Consider the following 21,120-nt stretch of genomic DNA (forward strand, 5'->3'; position numbering starts at 1 on the left):
ATGAATTTAAGTAACTATGTTACTTTGAATAGGGTAGGCCAAAGTGTTATCGATTCCAGGAAAACACAGGCACAAATTTAGTCTAAATGTCTAAGATATGAATAACTAAAATAGTACATTTTAGTAAAAATCAAATGTAGAGTTTTAAACATGAATGTTTTTGAATCTATATTATGGTTAAAAGTGGCAGCTGAGTTACAACCAGAAGTAATTTTGGTTTAGTGAAAAGTAGACTACAACAACAAAAAAAATTAGCTTGATCTACTGTCCAGTAACAGAAGTTAGTTCCATTAATAATTCACAATACTTTCTTAAAGCCTGAACATCATTTCTACTGCAAGTGAAAATTGCTTAAAGATGTTACTCCGAGAATACCCCCCACCCAACCCAACCAAAAAAGCAAAGTTATGTGTGTACTCCTTCCTCTGCACTTAAGGATTTTCAGACGCATGAAATGATTGAAAGCATGAGACAAATACATTAGCTTAGGAAATATCCTGGGATTACTAAGCATACATTAAAACGTTTCTTTTATCCCACAAGTCTGATCTATGCACAACAAATCGGTTGTTACAAAAACAGAGATCAATATTATCCTTCTCACCTCAAAAATCTAAGAATCTAATGAATTAGCAAATTTGCAATCTCTCAAATTTGAGGAGTAAAATTGATCTTGGAACTCAAGCTCACTTATGGAACCATGTGCACTCTACTTCTGTAAACAAGACCATACGGTTTAAAGTTTTTTTAATCTATAAAATAATGACTCAAAATATCAGTGTGCAGTGCAACCAGGTTCTATTCTGAAAGATTATCACAGAAGAACCCTTTGGAATGGTATAAGCAGAACCCTATTAAAGTTGATTCAAAATATTAGCTAGCCAAAACATTCCAACTCAAACTAGGTGCTGTGTTACATTTTAAAATTCAAAACTAGTCACTCACAGCTGTTAAATAGTAAGTGGTAGCAGAGATATATAAGTAGTAGATCAAGTCTACTTATACAAATATGTTCTTAGAAAAGCCTAATAAGGTAGAGCATAGTAAAGAAAGTTAATTAAAACTATTAATTTGAGAGCCAATACAATTATTAACAACCTCTCAGCTTATAACTTATGAGTATTCATTCCTACCAAGCTTGTTCTATTTCTCCTTAGTAATGAATAACAGCATCTATTTTTCTTAATGTTTCCAGTAGTTGTAGTTAATAGAGGTAGCTGAGCTACTATTAAGTTATTCTTTGTGGATGAGGATTTTTCAAATGTTTAAGTTATTTTTTAAGCTACACAAGTTCTATTAATGCAATAAAATATAATAGGAAAAAGAAAATGGATGCAAGAAACTTTTGCATTTGGCACCTTGTCTAGATTGATACCTCAAGTATTCTTTTTTTAATAAAGTTAATGCACACATCAGGACACACCACAAAGATTTGCTACATATTTACAAGGCACCAACCCTTTCTCACCTTTAACATGAATTAAGCAAATCAATGAAAAGCATATTAAGAACCCCCCACCCCCCAAAAAAACTGTAGTATAAATATATACTTCAGTTCAGTACAATTCATGAAAGTTTGGCCTGGGAAGAGTAAAATAATCCAGATCGTTCTTACAATATAGAAACTGTAAACATTTAATAGCTGCCTTTAGGATTGGTGTATTGTGCAAAAGTTATTATTACTGGTACAGGAATCAAAATGGCAAAAACAAACTATATAAAACTCTGTAAGAAGGTGCTATACTTCTGTGATACAAAAGCAAAAGAGGGATATTCCATTGAGATAAAAATGTCATGCTACTCTTAAGAAGCTGAATGCTCCCTTCATGTAGTAAATCTGTAGTGTGTCTGTGGTGTGTGTGTATGTGTATGTGTGTGTGTGTGTGTGTGTGTGTAGAATTTTTTAAAATTTAAGGCCTAATGAGTAAGGCTTGTTTGAACAAATGAAGTGTGGAGATCAAAAGTCTTGAAACAAATGTATACTGGCATAATGGAAAAGCACCAATGTGAAAGGAAGCAGAAGTCCCCACACAACTTGCTTTGTAGATTTCCTGGTAAATTCCCTGCAGTAGAAGGCCATTAAATTTTTAAAATTATTCTAAATTTATTAACTGTTAATAATTCCATCCCATGAGATGGCTAACCCTGGCTTTTTCTGTCATTTTACGGACTCTGCCTGATCTGGATGTACCAAGATTTAGAGGATCTTCAGTGGACACAAAATTGTCATTATCAGAATCATCATTATATAAAACAGTCCTCCTGCCTTGGTTTCTTGTTTTAATTCGAGGCAGTCTACTGAAACGTCCTGAAAACATAGTATCAAATTCATCATCTGCAATACGTGCACGTTTGGCTCTGGTGGCTCCTCTAGAAGCACCTCTTCCTCCTCTCCCTCTCCCTCTCCCTCTCGTGCCACCTCCACCTCTTCCTCGACTGCCTCGTCCCCTGCCTCCTCTTCCTCTGCCTCCTCTACTCCATCTACCCCATCTGCCCCATCTGCCTCTTCCTCCCGTGCCTCTCGTCTTCCAGTTTCTTTTTCCATTGGCATATTGCTTTCTGAGTTTTCTTTTAGGCCTAGTTTGTATGAATTTGCTATAGTCATGGTCTCCATCTACATAATCTTGATCTGTTCTGGAAGTTGATTCAGAGTCAGAATCAGAACCACAGGTACTTTCAGAACTTAAACTGGATCCTAACTCTCCACTCTCTGAGGAAGATAAATGTGATTTCTCTTTTGTTTCTTTTTTCTCTTTCTCTTCTCTTCCCATGCTCTCATCTTCTTCTGATGCACTAAGTAGTTTTCTCTTGATTCCTGCCCGGGGTTCTCTGCCATCACCATTTGTAAGGGGTCCATCAAGGGAGTGATCTAAATCAAGATGAATAATTTTTTAAAGTTAAGCTTTGACATTGATAAGATGGTTATTTAGGTTCAAAAGTAAAATAAAAAGTCTATCAAAATATATTTGGTGCCCAAAGATAGATGGGGTAAAATCATGGAGAGTGCTGGAGTATGAATTTAAATCTGTTTGAAATGAAAGATACTAAGGTTTTAATTTTTATCTGATTCCTTTTTGCAGGGGATGGGGGGAGTGTGGAGGGATGATGGGTGGTGAGGTAGCTAGGTAGAAATTTTAAGGGCTTGAACTCTAGAAGGAATAATCTGGGAACATGTATCAGAATAATTTTATTCATTCATTCAACAAATATTATTGATTACCTACTATCTGCCAGGCATTGTATGGATTTTGGAATATGGCAATGATGAGACAAAGTCCTTGATCTTTGAATTTATATTTTAGTGTGGAAACCCTGATAGACTATGAAGTAAACAAATAGATAATATAACTTCAAGTACTAATATGGGTTATAAAGAAAAAGAAAAGTGGTTAAAAAAAAAGAGTGTGAATGTATGTATGGGGGGTATGTTAGATAGGGAAGACTTTTCTGCTGAGGCAGTATTTGAGAAAAGAACTGAATGAAGTGAGATCTGGGGAAAGAACATTCCACTGAAGGAAACAGGAACCCAGTATAATTAGAGTAGAAGAGAAAAATAAGAAGTAGTAGGAGATGACTGCCAGTGGAGAGTTTTAAAGCTAGAGAATGACAGGATCTGATTTACATTTTTAAGAGTGCTATGGTTGCTGTATAGAGAATGGAATATAGGAGGGGCAAGTTTGAAAGCAGAGATCAGTTGGGAGTACATTGCAGTGGTCTAGGTAAGAGATGATGAGAGATGTATCAATAGAGGTGATGATAAGTGATTAGATTTAGAATATCTCCTTCTGGGGGAGCTACCAGAACCAACCTTTAAAGTTCAAACTGACAGGAATTGCTGATGGATTGGATGTCAAGTGTTAAGCACAAAATGAAGATCAACTCCTAGGTTTTATGCCTGAGTTAACTTGGTGAATGGTAGAGATATTTTGCTAGGTTAGAGAACAATGAAGGAGAATAGGTTTGGGCAATCTGGTGGAAAGAAAAAATCAAGATTCAAGATAGAAATACTACTAGAAATCCAAGTCAAGACATTTTAAAAAGAAAAAGAAAAAAAGCAAGTGGATATACCAGTCCAGAACTCAGGGGAGACTTGGATAGAGTTGGAGATATAATTTTGGAAATTTTCAGTAATGAGATAACATTTAGGGTAAAGAGAAATAAGAAAGCTCACGAGAGAGCAAGTAAAGAGAGAGAAGGTGGCTGAGGACTGAGACTTGGTATATTCCAACATTTAAAGATAAAGAACAATGGCAAAGATAAGCGAGGTAGGAGGAAAACAGGAGAGTGGACTGGAAAAATTGGAGAGAGCAGAGTAGGGTTGTATGGTAACCACAATTACAATATTAGTCTAATAGTCTAGGTGTCATGGACTGAATTTTGTGTGCCCACTCCCCCCACCCCGCCAAATACATATGTTGAAGCCCTAACCCCCAATATGACTGTATGTAGAGCCTTTAAGGAAGTAATTAAAATTAAATGAAATCATAAGGGTAGGTGGGCCCTAATGCACCAGGACTTGCCTGTGTCCTTATAAGAGAAAGACACACCAGTGCTCACTTGCTCTCCCTGTCTGTGTATGCAAAGAAAAAACTCACACGAGGACACAAGGAGAAGGTAGCCATGAGCAAGCCAGGAAGAAAGCCCTTACCAGACACCAACCCTGCTGGCGCCTTGATCTTGGATTTTGAGCCTCCACAACTGTGAGAAAATAAATGTCTGTTGTAGGTATATGAAAAGGTGCTCAACATCTCTAATCATCAGGGAAATGTAAATCAAAACCACAATCAGATATCACCTCACACCTGTTAGGGTGGCTAATATCAAAAAGATAAAAGATAACAAGTGTTGGCGACGATGTGGAGAAAAGGGAACCCTTGTACACTGTTGGTGAGAAAGTAAATTAGTACAGCCATTATGGAGGAGGTACGGTACAGTACGGAGGTTCCCTAAAAAAACTAAAAATAGAACTACCATTTGATCCAGCAAACCCACTTCTGGATATATACCCAAAGAAATTGAAATCAGCATCTTGAAGAGATATCTGTATTCCCATGTTCAGTGTAGCATTATTCACAACAGCCAAGACATGGAAACAACCTGTATGTCTTTCTACAGATGAATGGATAAAAGAAGGAAATATTGCCATTTATGACAACATGCATGGAGCTGGAGGACATTATGCTAAGCAAAATATGCAAGATACAGAAAGAGAAATATTGTATGATATCACTTATATCTATAATCTAAAATAGTCATTCTCATAGAGGGAGAGAGTAGGATGGAGGTTGCCAGGGGCTGGAGGGAGGAAAAATGGGGAGGTGTTGGTTAAAAGTACAAAGATTCAGTTATTCTGGATATCAAATGTACAGCATGGTGACTACAGTTAACAATACTGTATTGTATACCTGAAATTTGCTAAGAGGATAGACCTTAAATCTCCTCAACACACACACACATACACACAAACTCGGTAACTATGTAGAGGTGATGGATATGTTAATTAGTTTGATTGTGGTGACCATTTCATGGTGTATACGTATATCAATATATCAAATTGTACACTTTAAATATATACAATTTTTATATGTCAAATGGTATCTCAATATGGCTGCTAAAAAATGAATATCTGTTGTTTAAGCCAATCTGTGGTATCTTGCTGTGACAGCCCATGTTGACTACTATACTAGGCTAGAGACTATGGGGATAGCAATACAAACTGTAGCAAGAGATTTGAGTGATACTAAAAAGTTGTAGAATTCACAAAACTTAGCAACTGACACTTATGAGGGATAAAAGGTGAGTCAAAGAACACTGTAAGATTTTAAGTTGGATGACTCAGAAGATGATGGTACCATTAACTAAAATAGTGAGTGCAAAAAAAGAAGCAAGCTTGAAACATAAAAATGGATGATAAGCACTCAAGGGAAATTTTTTTAAGAAGTACTGGAAATGAGACTGGTAGAATAAAGAGATGTTAGGGCTAGATATATGAATTTGGAGTCATCAGCATAAAGATGATAGATGTAGTTATTAAATTCCTTTATTTGTAGAAGACAAAAAAGTGAGAAACTTCAAATAGGAGGCATGAAAGGCTAAAGAAAAGACAAAATATAGAAATATAGGAGAAACAGAGATATAGGATCAGTAGAGTATAGAAGCCAGGCAGTGGAGTTCCTAGAGGGGGTAGTCAATAGCATGCAACGATATAGAGAGATCGAGGAGATGGGGACTAAGAAAAGGACACTGGTTGGTCACTGGAGATTACTGGTGATTCTGGGGAGAAAAGCTTTTGGAGAGTGGTATGGGCAGAGGCCAGACTACAAAGCATAAAGGAATGTTTAGATGGAAAGAGAATAGAGGTAGGAAGTATAAGCTATTCTTTCTAAAAGCTTGACAGTGAAGGAAAGGGCAAAAAGAGAAGTGGCATTAGTATGCAATGTGCAGCAGGATCAGAGGAGAGGGTAAAGATATAAACTGGAAAAATAAAGGCACTAATTATTTTAAAGTAATCTGAAGTTTCAATATTTCTCACATAACTGATATAAAATATATCTTTAGAACATCTATTTTTATGTTATTTGATACTTCAATAACAATGGATAAGCTACTTAATCTTTCATTAAAAATTTATATAAAATAGAAATATATATTCCAATAAAGATATTTATAAGAGCATATTAATCATTCTTCACAAAATTCAAATAGATGAACATATTAGAACTTTCTTTGAACATGCTCAGGGTCCATAACATAGGACTAAGTATAAGAAGAAAGTCTGCATAGCAACAATAACCTTCCAGTATTTATAACTGATGCCCTCAGACATGGTCCAAAATGGATGTACCTGATAATGAATTATTAGGTCAGTGATTTCTTTTTAAGCGGTGAAAATTAGTCTTCAAATAAAAGTTATATGAAAGCTCATCACACGAAATAAAAAACAGAGTTGTTCTGGTTGAAAGGAGAAAGCTCTTCTGAGTATTTCTAAAGTACCTCTTTGGATTACCCAGAAATAGGTAGAGCAGTCTGAAAACCCCTGAATTATTGAGACAGCAGGCCCCCGAAGGAAGAGAATATCTGAGTAACATAACTGGAAAACCAAAGGAAGGTTTTAGAAGTGGATGTTGACTGAAAGAAGGCTCACTTTTCAACACAAGCCCTTTTGTAAAATTGGGGTAGCCCTTAAAAATATGAGGCCTATTTAAAGGTGATTTTGGATTTTTTTTCCTTTCTTATTAATACGGTTTAATAATATGAAAAACCCTAAATGTGTCAAACAGCCTAGTTTTTATGTGCTTGGGGAAAGATCTTTTCATTTAGTTTTTTCTCCCTACTCATTTTAAATTTTATTTTAAAAGACTAAGATATGTTTGGAAATCTGCATATGAAATCCTATCTGACTCCAGTCTGACAATATTGAAATCCTCATTAACTATAAGAACATGCTAATTTTTACTACTTAAATACATCAGCTTTTAAATGATTTGTCTGCCATCATAAAGGAACAAAGAATAAATTCCCTGTCCATATTTATTTCTTACCTTGTTTAATCGGCAAAACTTTATTTCGAAATGATTTGGCTTTCCCTGGGTCATGGCTATTTCCACTTCGGCTATATCCACTGAAGCTTGATGAAGAAAATGGTCCATCCAGTTCATCATCAAGTAAATACAGTGACAGCCCTTCAGCAGCATCTGAAACTTACATTTAAAAAGATTGTAATGTTAACATAATTATGTTTTCAGAAAAATTAAACAGGCTCGTTTTAAAACTATATCTCAGTTATTTCACTCTAACATAAAAATTACAAATTGTTTAAAGAAAATATGAATATTTTGAGAACAAATGTTTTATTACATCATTAAGCTTTCAAGCACAGTTTGTCAGAAAAACTTGTCCAAGGAAACCACCTCCCCACATTATGAATCTTCAATTCTTAGGTTGGCAAATATATTATAGATGAGTGGTCTGAGATATTACAGATGTTAAAAATCATAAAGTCATATAATTTTAAAACTAAGTGACTTTAAAATTCATCTAGTCTTAACACCCTCACTTTAAAAATGAAGAAACTAAGTCCTATGACCTAATGTCTTACCCAGGGCCGCAGAGAGCTGGGGATAAAATGCAACTTTTCTATTGATACATCCAAATCCACTGCTCCTTGCATTATAAACCATATTGCTTCTTCTATATTCTTTAGTTAAACTAAAATACAGAACACCAAAAACAAAAGGCATATTTACCAGGAGATGAGAAAGGAGAGCTAGTCCTGGCATAAGACACTGAGGTATTCTGGTCATTTTTAGGCTGTAACTTCATTTGTTTCTGTTTCCCTTTTGGACTATAAGTAAAAATATATAATAATGAACAAATTTTTCTATTAGCAATATATTATGATAGACAGTATGATACAAAATGCTTAAGCTAAGCAAAGAAGAAATGCAATATAATTTAAGTGAAATAATTCAAATTGGTAATAAGACAAAGTTAAATTTCAATCATTAAAATATAAAAAAAAAAGGTTTTGGTATAGTAAAAGCCATATAAGCAAAGCTTTGGGTTACCAGCTCCACCTTTACACAGGTATAAGAGTTCTAACAACAACAACAAAAATCTCCGGCTTCCCCGGTGGCGCAGTGGTTGAGAATCTGCCTGCCAATGCAAGGGACACGGGGTCGAGCCCTGGTCTGGGAAGATCCCACATGCCGCGGAGCAACTAGGCCCGTGAGCCACAACTACTGAGCCTGCGCGTCTGGAGCCTGTGCTCCGCAACAAGAGAGGCCGCGATAGTGAGAGGCCTGCGCACCGTGATGAAGAGTGGCCCCCGCTTGCCGCAACTAGAGAAGGCCCTCGCACAGAAACGAAGACCCAACACAGCCAAAAATAAATAATAAATAAAAATAAATAAATTTAAAAAAAAAGAATTTCTAAAAAAAAACCAAAAAAAATCTCTTGGATTCCCTCAAAGTAGTCAATAAACTTTAAGAAGTGAGGTAATACATACAAGATGCTTTGAAAACTAAACTGCTATGTCAATGTAATATACCTAGGAGCTCTGCTACTAGATAATGAACTGCTGCTGCTTCTTAGACGTTTTCTGTACCGTGGCCTTCTCCTCTTCTGACTCTGGATTGCTGACTTATATTCAGAGATGATATTTTTAATATGACTTTCAAATAAGGCAGATAATCGCAATGTCATGCTATAGATCTGAAAAGGTAGAAATTAGTCTTGTTTTACCAACTACTTTAATTATATAAAAATAACAGGTTATAAACATGCCTGAACAATATCAACATCATCCTTTCAGACATAATATATGTGCTTCTTACACTTGAAAAATTCTTCCTGAAGAATTAAAACAAAATACCATTTTCACCTACAAATTAATAAAGATTTTTAAAAGATAATATCCAGTGTTGGGAAGGGAAGGAAAAAACATTCTTATACATTGCCAGTGGGTATTTTAATCTGAACAACATTCTAAGGACAATCTGCAATATTTGCCAAAAACCTTAAAATATATACATCCTTTGGCTAATAATTTCATCTTTAGGAATTTATCCTAAGGAAATATCAGAGAATTACACACACAAAATAATTATGTTCAAGGATGTTAAAGATGTTAGCCACAGCATCATCCATTTAAAGTGAAAAACTAAAAACAACCTAAATCTCTAGCACCAGGACGCTGGTTAAACAACACAAAACCACCTACACAAAACCACCTACTCTTCTGTTTTCAAAGAGTAATAATAAGATGGAAAAATGTTCATAATATATATTTTTAAAAAGGCTTCAAAATATAAAACCTACTGTTTAAAGATTATACAAACATTTATGAGTACACATGTAAATGTAGAAAATAAATCAAGTGTGAAAAATTATGTGTACAGAAATCCGTGAAAATTCATTTCATATGAGGTGGAAGTGAGCATGTATATACCTACTGTGCAATTGATTTAAAAGTTAATCAGATACTAGTGATTAGGAAACACAAAAATTATTACTTTTTTGTTCTCAAGATGTTTAAGTACTGACAAAACAGAGAAAGTATTAAATGTGAGTATGAATAAACAGTTATAATTTCCCAATATAGTTCACTAATTTGTTATAATAAAGGGAACATAAATATTCAGAGCTAATCTAAATATTTCATATAAATTAATCCTGTCAACCACTTTTATTTATCAAATTATTTATTGGACATATTAAAGAGTACTCAAATTCCTACCACTCCTTTCCTTGACTTCTCTCTGGCAAATATAGGTATTACTTAAGAGTAAAGAAGAGGCAGGTAGGAGAAAGGAAGAAGGGCTTAATTTCAGAATGACTATGCTAAATGTATCTTTAATGCATGCTTAATAAACTGTTTCAGAGAAAGTACTGAGAATCAAACTTTAGAAACTATGTCAGAATGGTAGTACATACTTGTTTAGCAATTTTAAAACTGGTGAAAGAAAATTGCCTGATATATATAACTAAACACTTAGGTAATTAATCCACCTAATATTGGTTTTTTCATACCCTTGACTTTTTATTAGAGGTATAAGCTTTGGAGTTGCTGAATATTTGGCGAACATCCTTATAAAATTCCAGAGGACTACCATAGTTTCCTGCTTCCAAAGTTTCTTTCACAGTGCTGAAGTCCATAGGAGTGTCTATAACATGATAATCCTACAAAGAAGAATGTGTTATTAAACACACAGGCTGGGTAACAACACTACATAATACAATGGGACTGAAATTTGCATCATCATGAAACAAACACACTGCTCTTCAATCTGCCAGTTACCTCTTCCTAGTCCCAAACCATCCATTTAATAGAAGTCTTTTGGTGGCTCAGGGAAACAGCAGGGGTCTGTGGGAGGGTCTTAGCCCTCACCCTTCAATGGAAAACCATATGACTCTCTCAAGGGACAGAATAGAAAATCCACAGCCACTGGCTTCATCTCTACATAGATGGGAATATCTTGGAAATAGGTAGCTAATTTGTGACATGGAACTATTTAATTCTGTGTGAATAATCCCATCTTCTACTTTCATTGAGCAATGTGCCAGGGAGTTGGCATGAGGGCATTCTACCTAAACTGTCATTAGTTGAAGGTCAAAATCAAATTGGTCATGTTTGTGCCTTTCTCCTATCTTTTTGTTTTTTAATAAATGTGACACTTGTGCTTCATCTAAAGTCTTCAGTCTCAGATTCATAATTAGTTTGATTTTTATTAGTTAGGGGTAGGAGAATATTCTTTCTATTTTAACCTAAATCTTTCAAGTCTAGTTAAGATATTCCTAGGGTTATCATATGGAATTATATCTGAAATTTATACTTATGTATACCACAACCACCAATAATAAACATGTTCTGGAGTGAAAACCATAGTCAATATTAGATCCTTCATCCTACTTAGAATCATTAAGAAATAAAAGCACAACATTTCTCTCAAAGGAGAAGCCAAAGGGCCAGATGAAGGGGCAGAAGAAAGGTATTATAAAAAGAGAAAATATTTTTCAAAGTATGAGGAACCACAGTTGATCTTAATGTATCTTCTTAAATTTTTTTGCTTAAATCATAAAAACCAAAGTATATTCCAACATAATATGGCTTATGAAACAAAGATTTTCATAGAGAAAAAATATTGGCACTTCATGTAATACAATGACCAAAACTCAAAAGACCCAGTCAGCCTGCTGAATAAAGTCCCACTGGGAACAATCAGCTGCAATTACAGACATAATTATGTTGTGTAATTGATGTTTTCTACTCTGCTACAGTAGCTTTAGGCCTATGGAAACAAACAAACATCTACCCAGATGCTACAAAGAACTCTCCAGAGCATGTGTTGTTTAAAAGACAAAAAATAAACAACCAAAAACTCAAAGGTAAAAAGATAGTGAGCAAAGTTGAAAAATAGCTTTACAAATTATAAAAGGTTTGTTTACAGTATTGGGATTTAAAAAAGTAAAACAACACAAAAACAACCAGAACATATATGCCTTTTAAGAGACTACTAGGCCTACCTCACAAAGAGATGGATCTTGTTGTCGTTCTGGAATAACTGACTCAGAGGATTCGCCCTCTTGCTCTTGATGGCCCTATTAGGGTAAAGAAGATATATTGTATTTCCAGACCACCACAACAAAATATCAAGACTTGCAATGCAATTATGATTTAAAGCTCAAAGATCCATAAATAGGAATTATGTGTTTACTGACTATAATTTAAGATGAAGGAATTCTACATTTACCATTCTCCTCTACCATGAAAAACACAAAACTAATTTATTCTACCTAAACCCCCTACAAAAACAAATCAAGTTTTGTTGAACGTAATTTTGTTCCTTATTTGAATAATATTTTTTCCCAACTGAAACCTGTGTATGCAGAGAATACCGATGTTTACTAATTTCAGAGGATGGTTTGATGTATTTCTGAAATATTGCTGTACCTTTTTTCTGAAAAAGCTAAAACAGATTTGCTATCTATACTAAAAGGTTATTCAACATATAAATAGATATACTCCTAGAAAAGGAATCCTGTAATTTAAGTTCTCATGCTTTTATCTTTGATGAAAAGTAATATGGTATATTGATTACTCTAAGTGATCATATTGAATAACTTATTTATTATAAATTAAATAGGGCTGACATATGTTATCAAGGGTCTCCAGTATGTAGAAGTTTATTAGAAGTTAATAAAATGCATTAAACAAATATGCAAAATAAAAGCAGGAAGGAAATGCAAAGATGTTTAGATTAAAATTTGGTTTACAACTGTGTAATTTACAAAGTACATGTCAGGCATTTTAAAAAGTCATGACTAATCACACTACCCACTTTCACAATTCAAAGATACACAAACAAAGAAGGAAGAAGGAAGGAAGGAAGAAAGGGGGGAAAGGGCTCTTAACTAGAACTTAGCATGGACATTTATGGGAAATTACGTATTGGTAATTATTTAAATAACTATACTTACTGGGTAGGAAAGAGGATCAGATGGCTGTCGAAATGGCTCTGAGTCTTCACGTTCATAAATGAGGCCCAACAGTTCTGTGCATTGTTTTCTCCAAGCATCAGGATCACACTTTAAAGACAGTCTTTTGCCTCGGCATTTGACCTGTAGATTTTAAAATAATTATATCTAAAAGCTCTTTCCTTAAGTCTTCATTGATTTTCTCCTGTCTTCCTATGTTAATATATATCTATATAAGATAGAGCAGCTGCTATTTAAAAGTTTCTTAGTTTAGATTAAACATCATTCTCCCTGGCAAAAATATAAACAAATAAAAACTGGATATTATATTCTTAGAAACAGCAAGAATTCTAGTATTCTGAATTCTCATTTTAAGAAAATCTACAAGGTCAATAATTTTAATACCTTAGTCTTTGCTGCTAGTTAAGAATATTTGACAATGGCACCATAATTTTCTCAAAATAACACTTGAACAATATATATATTCTTAAGTAAACCCTTTGTGGTCATAATATATTCTTGCCTTTACTATTTGATGCCTTTTTTACACAATCTGTTTCAGTATTTGAAAGGAAACATTTTCCTTATATACAACAAATGTTTGTCTAATTATCATAGAGGAGAAGTGTGCAGAACAGAGTTAACATAACAGACCTGAGGCTATCTTTAGCAGGGCTTGCTTATAAGGTTGGCCCTTGACTGGCGTCTAGGAACTTGATACTTGAACTCTTTCCTAAATAATAAAGGTGGTTTACTGTGCCCACACTGTTTGTACAAAGAATGTCACTTGTGCTGAACATTCACTTTCCTGTACATTTCCTATGCTTTCCTGCTTTCTGGGAGTCTGGAATCTTGGCAGGTGCTAGCTAGATGGGGTCTACATAGCAAGCTCCCAATAAATTCTTTGGGAGCTCAGTCTCTAATCACACACATGTTGCTACATTTTCATTGTGGGGAAAGAATGTACTCTGTGTGGCCCTTCAGAGGAGAGAGAGAACATAAAGAAACCTGCACATGGATTCCTCCAGACTCTGCCTGTATCTTTTTCCCTGTGATCCAGCTGTGTATCCTTACTGTGTCACTGTCATAAACCTTAGCGATGAGTTAACAAGTATATATACTGAGTTCCATTAAGTCTTTCTAGCAACTCTCCAAATATGTGGAGTTGGTCTTAGGGATCCCTGACACAGGAAGCCTGAATTTTTTCTTATCAGCAGTTCATTTATTCACTTACCCTTCTTCCAGATGAAGTACCAGGACCATCTGAATCTAAATCAACCATTTCTGTATCCTAAAATTAAAAAGGAAGAATGGGAGAAGATATTAAGTTATATTCAGTCTTACAAATTAGATAAAATTTACAAAGAAATGGCAAATATAATCAAAATTAACTCCCTCATTGGAGCAGGCAACAGAACAAAGGTGGGAGGGAGACTCACTCCAAACTTCACCTACATGCTATATACAAGTTGGAAAATATACTGGGAGAAGAAGAGTAAATGAGGTTTCTCTTTAAATCAGAATAGGAAATGAGGGGGAAAATACAATCATTGGTATCTAAAGTTGTACCTAAATGTTAGTATTTTTTAAGAAAACTTATTTTATATGACATGCTAATTTAATATACTATAATCATGAATTACTCATGATTAATCTTTTGCTACTTCAAGAAATACATCTCTTTTCTATAGGGAAAATATGAATGTTTATTAAAACATAAGATTCAGTTAAGTATCCCTCTGAGGGTTAGTTTTTTAATACAAAGAGGCAAGGCCCACACACCACTATTAACTTGGTGATGGTGAAGCACACTGGTAATGCCTCGGAGAATCTAGAAAAAGGCTACAAATGAACTTATCTACAAAACAGAAATAGAGTTACAGATGTAGAAAATAAACTTATGGTTACTAGGCGGGTAAGGGTGGGGGAGGGATAAATTGGAAGATTGGGATTGACATATACACACTACTATATATAAAATAGATAACTAATAAGGACCTACTGTCTAGCACAGGGAACTGTACTCAGTACCCTGTAATGGCCTATATGGGAAAAGAATCTAAAAAAGAGTGGATATATGTATATGTATAACAGATTCACTTTGCTGTACACCTGAAACTAACACAACATTGTAAATCAACTATACCCCAATAAAATTTTTTTTAAAAAAGAAAGCAAAGTAGCTCATGAGCCATTGGCTTCCCTTTCTAAAATTGCTGAATTACATTTTACTTTAATTTTCTATTCTAACCCAGAGTTCCATTCTGAGGTGAGCAACATCCATCCATGATAAAAACTCCCTGAGGGGTTAACATCCAAAAGATATAACAAAATAGGTATAGATTTTATTTCAACATAATAAAGGCCATATATGACAAACTCACAGCTAACTTCATGGTCAATGGAAAAAACCCAAAAGCTTTTCCTCTAAGATCAGGAACGAGACAAGGATGCCCACTCTTATTTTATTTAACATAGTATTGGAAGTCCTAGCTAGAGCAATTAGTCAAGAAAAACAAAGACATCCAAATTAAAAAGGAAGAAGTAATACTGTCTGTTAGCAGATGACATAATATTACATATAGAAAACTCTAAATACTCCACCAAAAAACTGCTAGAACTAATCAACAAATTCAGTAAAGTTGCAGGATACAAAATCAATATACAAAAATAAGTTGTGCTTCTATATACTAATAATGGGCTATCAGAAAGAGAAATTAAGAAAATAATGCCATTTATAATTGCATCAAAAAGAATAAAATACCTAGGAATAAATTTAACCAAGGAGTTGAAAGATCTGGACACTGAAAACTATAAGACCTTGATGAAACAGAAGAATACACAAATGAATGGAAAGATAGTCCATGCTCATGGAATGGAAAAATTAATATCGTTAAAATGTTTGTACTATTCAAAGCAATATACAGATTCAACACAATTTCCAACAGCATTTTTTGCAGAAATAGAAAATAATCTTAAAATTCATATGGAACCATATAAAAGAATTCTAATATCAATCTTGAGAAAGAAGAACAAGCTGGAGGCATCACACCTCCTGATACCAAACTATATTACAAAGATATAGTAATCACAAGAGTATGGTATTGACATAAAACACACAGATCAATGGAACAGAATAGAGCACAGAAATAAACCCATGCATATTGGTCAATTAATTTACAACAGAGGAGACAAGAATATAAAATAGGGAAAGGATAGTTTCTTCAATAAATTGTGCTGGGAAAACTGGATATCCACCTGCAAAAGAATGGAACGGGACACCTATCTTACACCATACATTAAACACAACTCAAAATGGATTAAGGACTTGGATGTAAGACATAAAACCATAAAACTCCTAAGAGAAAACACAGGGGGGTAAGCTGCTTGACATTGGTCTTGACAATGATGTTTTTGGATGTGACAAAATCCAAAGGTAATAAAAGGCAACAAAAGCAAAAATAAACAAGTGGGACTACATCAAACTAAAAAGCTTCTGCACAGTAAAGAAAACCATCAACAAAATGAAAGGCAATGTACCAAATGGGAGAAAATATTTGCAAATCATATATTTGATAGGGGGTTAATATCCAAAAGATATAAACAACTTGATAGCAAAAGAACAAAGAATCCAATTAAAAAATGGGCAGAGAAACTGAATAGACATTTTTCCAAAGGAGACATCCAAACGGCCAACGAGTACATGAAAAGGCACTCAACATCACTAATCATCAAGGAAAAGCAAATGAAAACCACAGTGAAATATCACCTCACACCTGTTAGAATGGTTATTATCAAATAGACAAAGAAATAACAAGTGCTGGCGAGGATGTGGAGAAAAGAGAGTCCTTGTGCACTGTTGGTAGGAATGTAAATCGGTACAGCCACTATGGAAAACAGTATGGAGGTTCCTCAAAAAATTAAAAACAGAACTACCATATGATCCAGCAATCTCACTTCTGGGCATATATCTAAAGGAAATCAAAACAAGATATCAAAGATATAAAGTTGTACTCCCATGTTCATTGCAGTATTATTCACAATAGCTAAGATATGGAAACAATCTGTCTGTCAACAGATGAATGGACAGAGAAGATATGGTGTATATGTATACACAATGGAATATTATTCAGCCTTAAGAAAGAAGGTAATTCTGCCATTTGTGACAATGCAGATGGACCTTGAGGGCATTATGCTAAGTGAAATAAGTCAGACAAAGAAAGACAAATACTGCATGGTATCACTCATATGTAGAATCTTTAAAAAAATAAAGACAAACTCATAGAAACAGAGTACAGAAAAGCGGTTGGGTGGTGGTCCAGATGGTGGGGGGGAATATGGAGAGGGTGGTAAAAGGATACAAACTCCCAGCTAGAAGATGAATAAGGTCTGAGGATATAAGGATCTAATGTAAACCATGGTGACTATAATTGATAACACTGTATTGTATAACTACAATTTACTTAAAGAGTAGAACTTAAATGTTGAAAGAAAGGAAGGAAGGGAGGGAGGGAGGGAGGAAGGGAGAGAGGGAGGGAGGGAGGAAGAAAGGAAAAATAAGGTTGCTGAATTACATTTTACTTTAATTTCCTATTCTAATCCAAGTAATGCTACTTTGAGGAGGTATTCTTGCTACATCAAATTCTGAATCAAAATGCATTTATATGAAAGGTCAGAGAAAATATCAGGAGTAAGAATGATACATTTTTCATTAGTTTCAGGAGGATAATATCTAATTGGCATATCTGAGTTTTCCTTAATAGGTAAATAACGTTTAACTTCAATAATACTTACAACATTTTATAGTCAAATACATTTTTGTGATTTTTAAAAACACTGGAGATTTACCATTCTGGGAATTAATAGTACAGAAAATATAAACATGTAAAATACCTCTGTACAATAATAGCCACTGCAATAAAATCCAGCATATTTGAGTCACTCATCCCTGGGATGAATTGTTTTCCATTAAATATTTTTGAATTATCACTTTTCATTACTGTTTAAGCCTCTTATCTTGGTTTTTGCTTCTCTCTGTCATAGACTCTAGTCACAAATAGCTTAATGTAAATTAGGGATATGACTGTGTGGGGAAATAAGATACATGAGGGTCTACTGACAATACTAATTCCATTTCATTAAGAAAAACTGGTTTATGTTTGCAAATTTTCATAAAGGAAATCAAATAGCAATTCCATGAAACTACTAAAAATGTAGACTTTCAAGTTTAAAATTATAAAATACTTAAAAATTTTATATATACTGTGTAGAAAATTAATCCCTACTAAAACTTCCATCAACTAACCATTCTTTTAAAACACTGTTTAGTGCCTTGTCCTGTTTTCAAGGGCTGGAAAATAAAGTATTGATTTCTCATCACTGAAACCCACTATGTCAAAAAGGATGACTGACCACCTCTCTCTGACTGTAGCACCACTACATTTTTGGTATATATTATCTACATATAGGTTAAAGAGTTTAATACAAAAAGATGCAGGTGTTCAGCCAGCTTTCAGAAATCAGCTTCACTGCTCATAGCCAGTTTTAACACTTACATATAATACTTATTGTACTTTAAATGACAGAAAAGGAATTCATGCCTACTAATCATGCTGTGATTCTTACCTCCTCTGCATCAGTACTGTTTAGCTCTTCTGCTTTAATTTTATTATAAGTATCCAGTATATCAGTACAGCTCTGATCCCTGAGAAGACAAATAAGTTAAAATACATTTCAATAAATTTTAGAAGTCAGAAGTCAGCCTCTATGGGAGATAAAACTGCTTCTTACCCAATAAATCGAAGTAAGACATCAGTTACAATTTTGGCTGCTTTAACTATAGGACTGTCTGGCTCATTGAAAGTCCTAGCATTATGCTCAATGTAGCGTACTTCCCACATTAATGCTGATATTCTCCTATGAAAGAAAAAATACCCTGTTACTCTTGGTTGATACATTTAAAGTCTATTCTAGGATTAGACAACATAGAACAACTAGGCATTTAATCATGATATGTCAAAGGTGTTCAAATATATGTATGTGACTCAATATATGTGTGTGACTAATGTGCACTAATAAAGGTATACAGTTAGAGTATTTGAATCACAGGCAAGAGTTCAGAACCACTGGACTATAAACTTGGATATGAAAACTTGGAAAAGAACTGACCCACGGCATTGTGGGTAAATAGTGATTTGACCAAGGTCAAAGTAACAAAAACAAACAAATAGTGCTTTGATAAAGTCAACAGAAGAATGTTTCATTTTCAGAGAAAAGCAAAAAACAAAAAGGACAGATTTTTATCTCATTGCTTTTATGATATATACTATTGAATGAAATTATAGGTAAAGATATAAAATACACCCAACTGGTTATATTTATAACCATCTCACGGAATAATTGTGGTTAGGACACAGTAGACTCTAGGGTGAGAGAGGTAGCAAAAGCTGCCCTCCACTGCCTTCCCATAATCACCCCACTCCCAACCAAAACCAAGGAAAAAATAACTTGGCTTTTTCTATACACACTTTGGGGCTGGTAATTAAATCTAATTAACTGCTGCCTAATTCCCCAACAGGGGATTTAAAACATGCTCCAAGTCCCTGGAGCACCATAATCAGGATGAATCCACAAACTACTTAATCTGCCTTTAATAAGCTAAAATTAACTGTAGTTTTTGTTTCATATGTGACTTGTGCTAGTCATAATTTCTTCCCTGTCCATACCCCTTCTTACCCTGGAAGAGTGAAAATCTACTGAATAAAGGGAAATCAGTGTTCCAAATTTTCAGGAGAAATTTTGGAGTGGGTCTTCTGAACGGTTATTTTACACTATGAAAACAAAGATCTCAGTGTATCATTATGCAAAAAGGAAAGCAAAAGATATAAAACTATACAAGCTTTTAGGAAATGATAAAAACTAAACAGACCTGTAAAAGCGATTTTCAAGTCTCCGCCTGATGGTGTTGAGGTCAGTTGGATAAGCAACTACAGTACAATACAAGGGATAGGCACTGAGATCCACTGGAACAGCAAAAGGGCTGGCAAAATCTACAACATTTACAAAATTAAAAAAAGACAATTATAAAGAACACTAACATTTCATGTTAACAAACAAAAACACATATAAACAAGAAGGGTGGGCAATATAATACTACATTTCTAAAATGCTGATGATTCAATTATGCAAAAACTAGACCAATACTATTATAATGTTATTCTTTTTATTTGGGCATTCTATCTATGAATCAATCATGCATGATACACTGGTTCAAATCAGGTAAAAACAAGACAGAATTAAAGGAGAACTGTGTTTAACTTCAAATTTATGTCTTTTCTGGATAAATGTCAAATGTCTCGTGATATACTTCAGAAAATATAAGTAGTCATGGAGTAAAACATATTACTGCACCCACTGTCTTTACCAAAAAATCGATCCAAAGTTAGGCTCAGGGAATAGCTAGAGAGCCAAAATGACTCAAGAAAGTAAAAGACACCCTATATGGCTGCCTTCACTATTACAGCCCCAGAACTGAAAAAGTTTGCCAGTCATTACTTTGGCCAAGCAAATAAAAATGTTATTATTAAAACTAGAATCACCATGCCTCTTGAGTTAAAAGTATACCGTGAGAAAATGCATTTCCTTTTACAAAACTTATAATTCTGCTGGTTTTCCTTATTCCTTCCCATCTTCCTAATATTCTTTCACATTCACCATACCCAGGGAAAGAAGGTGGTTGATGCCCTGAATAACTCGTTCACATTCCTCATCTCTGGAATGAGCCCCCCACTCTCCTTCCTGAGGTTTGTATAGCAAAGCAGTCAATTCCTCCTGGGACACAGGAACACCAGCACCAACTTCATCTGGAAAGGCAGCTATGCATAAAGTGAAAAATCAGAAATAATTAGTTTCTAGAATCATGATATTGCCATTTTTCTTTTAGAAAAATTATAATTCATTTTTTAAAAGCATATTTACTTCCTTCTGGAATTGGCTCCATATCCCAGGGACTCATCTTTTCTCTCTCATTATTGTCCCAGCTATTAAAAAATAACAAGATACAAATCAAATTCAGATGACACTTTATATACTAGCATCATTTGCATTACTTCTTGGGGGTGAAATTTGTAAAGGGACAATACAGTT

General features: G+C 34.4%; 1 protein-coding gene across 1 annotated transcript in view; it reads right to left on the bottom strand.

Annotated features, from left to right (window-relative positions):
- Positions 1-1,088: 1,088 nt before the first annotated feature.
- BRWD3 (bromodomain and WD repeat domain containing 3) overlaps positions 1,089-21,120 on the bottom strand; it is a 120,533-nt gene continuing 100,501 nt past the window's right edge. Inside the window, exons 29-41 of the mRNA XM_059910688.1 lie at positions 20,953-21,014; positions 20,694-20,849; positions 19,904-20,024; positions 18,766-18,891; positions 18,601-18,679; positions 14,210-14,266; positions 12,979-13,119; positions 12,025-12,099; positions 10,531-10,680; positions 9,050-9,213; positions 8,247-8,344; positions 7,542-7,700; positions 1,089-2,869 (exon numbers count right to left, since the gene is read on the bottom strand). Of these exons, the coding sequence (XP_059766671.1) occupies positions 2,115-2,869; positions 7,542-7,700; positions 8,247-8,344; positions 9,050-9,213; positions 10,531-10,680; positions 12,025-12,099; positions 12,979-13,119; positions 14,210-14,266; positions 18,601-18,679; positions 18,766-18,891; positions 19,904-20,024; positions 20,694-20,849; positions 20,953-21,014 (2,143 nt within the window). The 3' untranslated portion in view covers positions 1,089-2,114. The remainder of the gene's footprint in view (positions 2,870-7,541; positions 7,701-8,246; positions 8,345-9,049; positions 9,214-10,530; positions 10,681-12,024; positions 12,100-12,978; positions 13,120-14,209; positions 14,267-18,600; positions 18,680-18,765; positions 18,892-19,903; positions 20,025-20,693; positions 20,850-20,952; positions 21,015-21,120) is intronic.

Source organism: Balaenoptera ricei, chromosome X (genome assembly GCF_028023285.1).
Source record: "Balaenoptera ricei isolate mBalRic1 chromosome X, mBalRic1.hap2, whole genome shotgun sequence".
Classification (NCBI taxonomy): domain Eukaryota; kingdom Metazoa; phylum Chordata; class Mammalia; order Artiodactyla; family Balaenopteridae; genus Balaenoptera; species Balaenoptera ricei.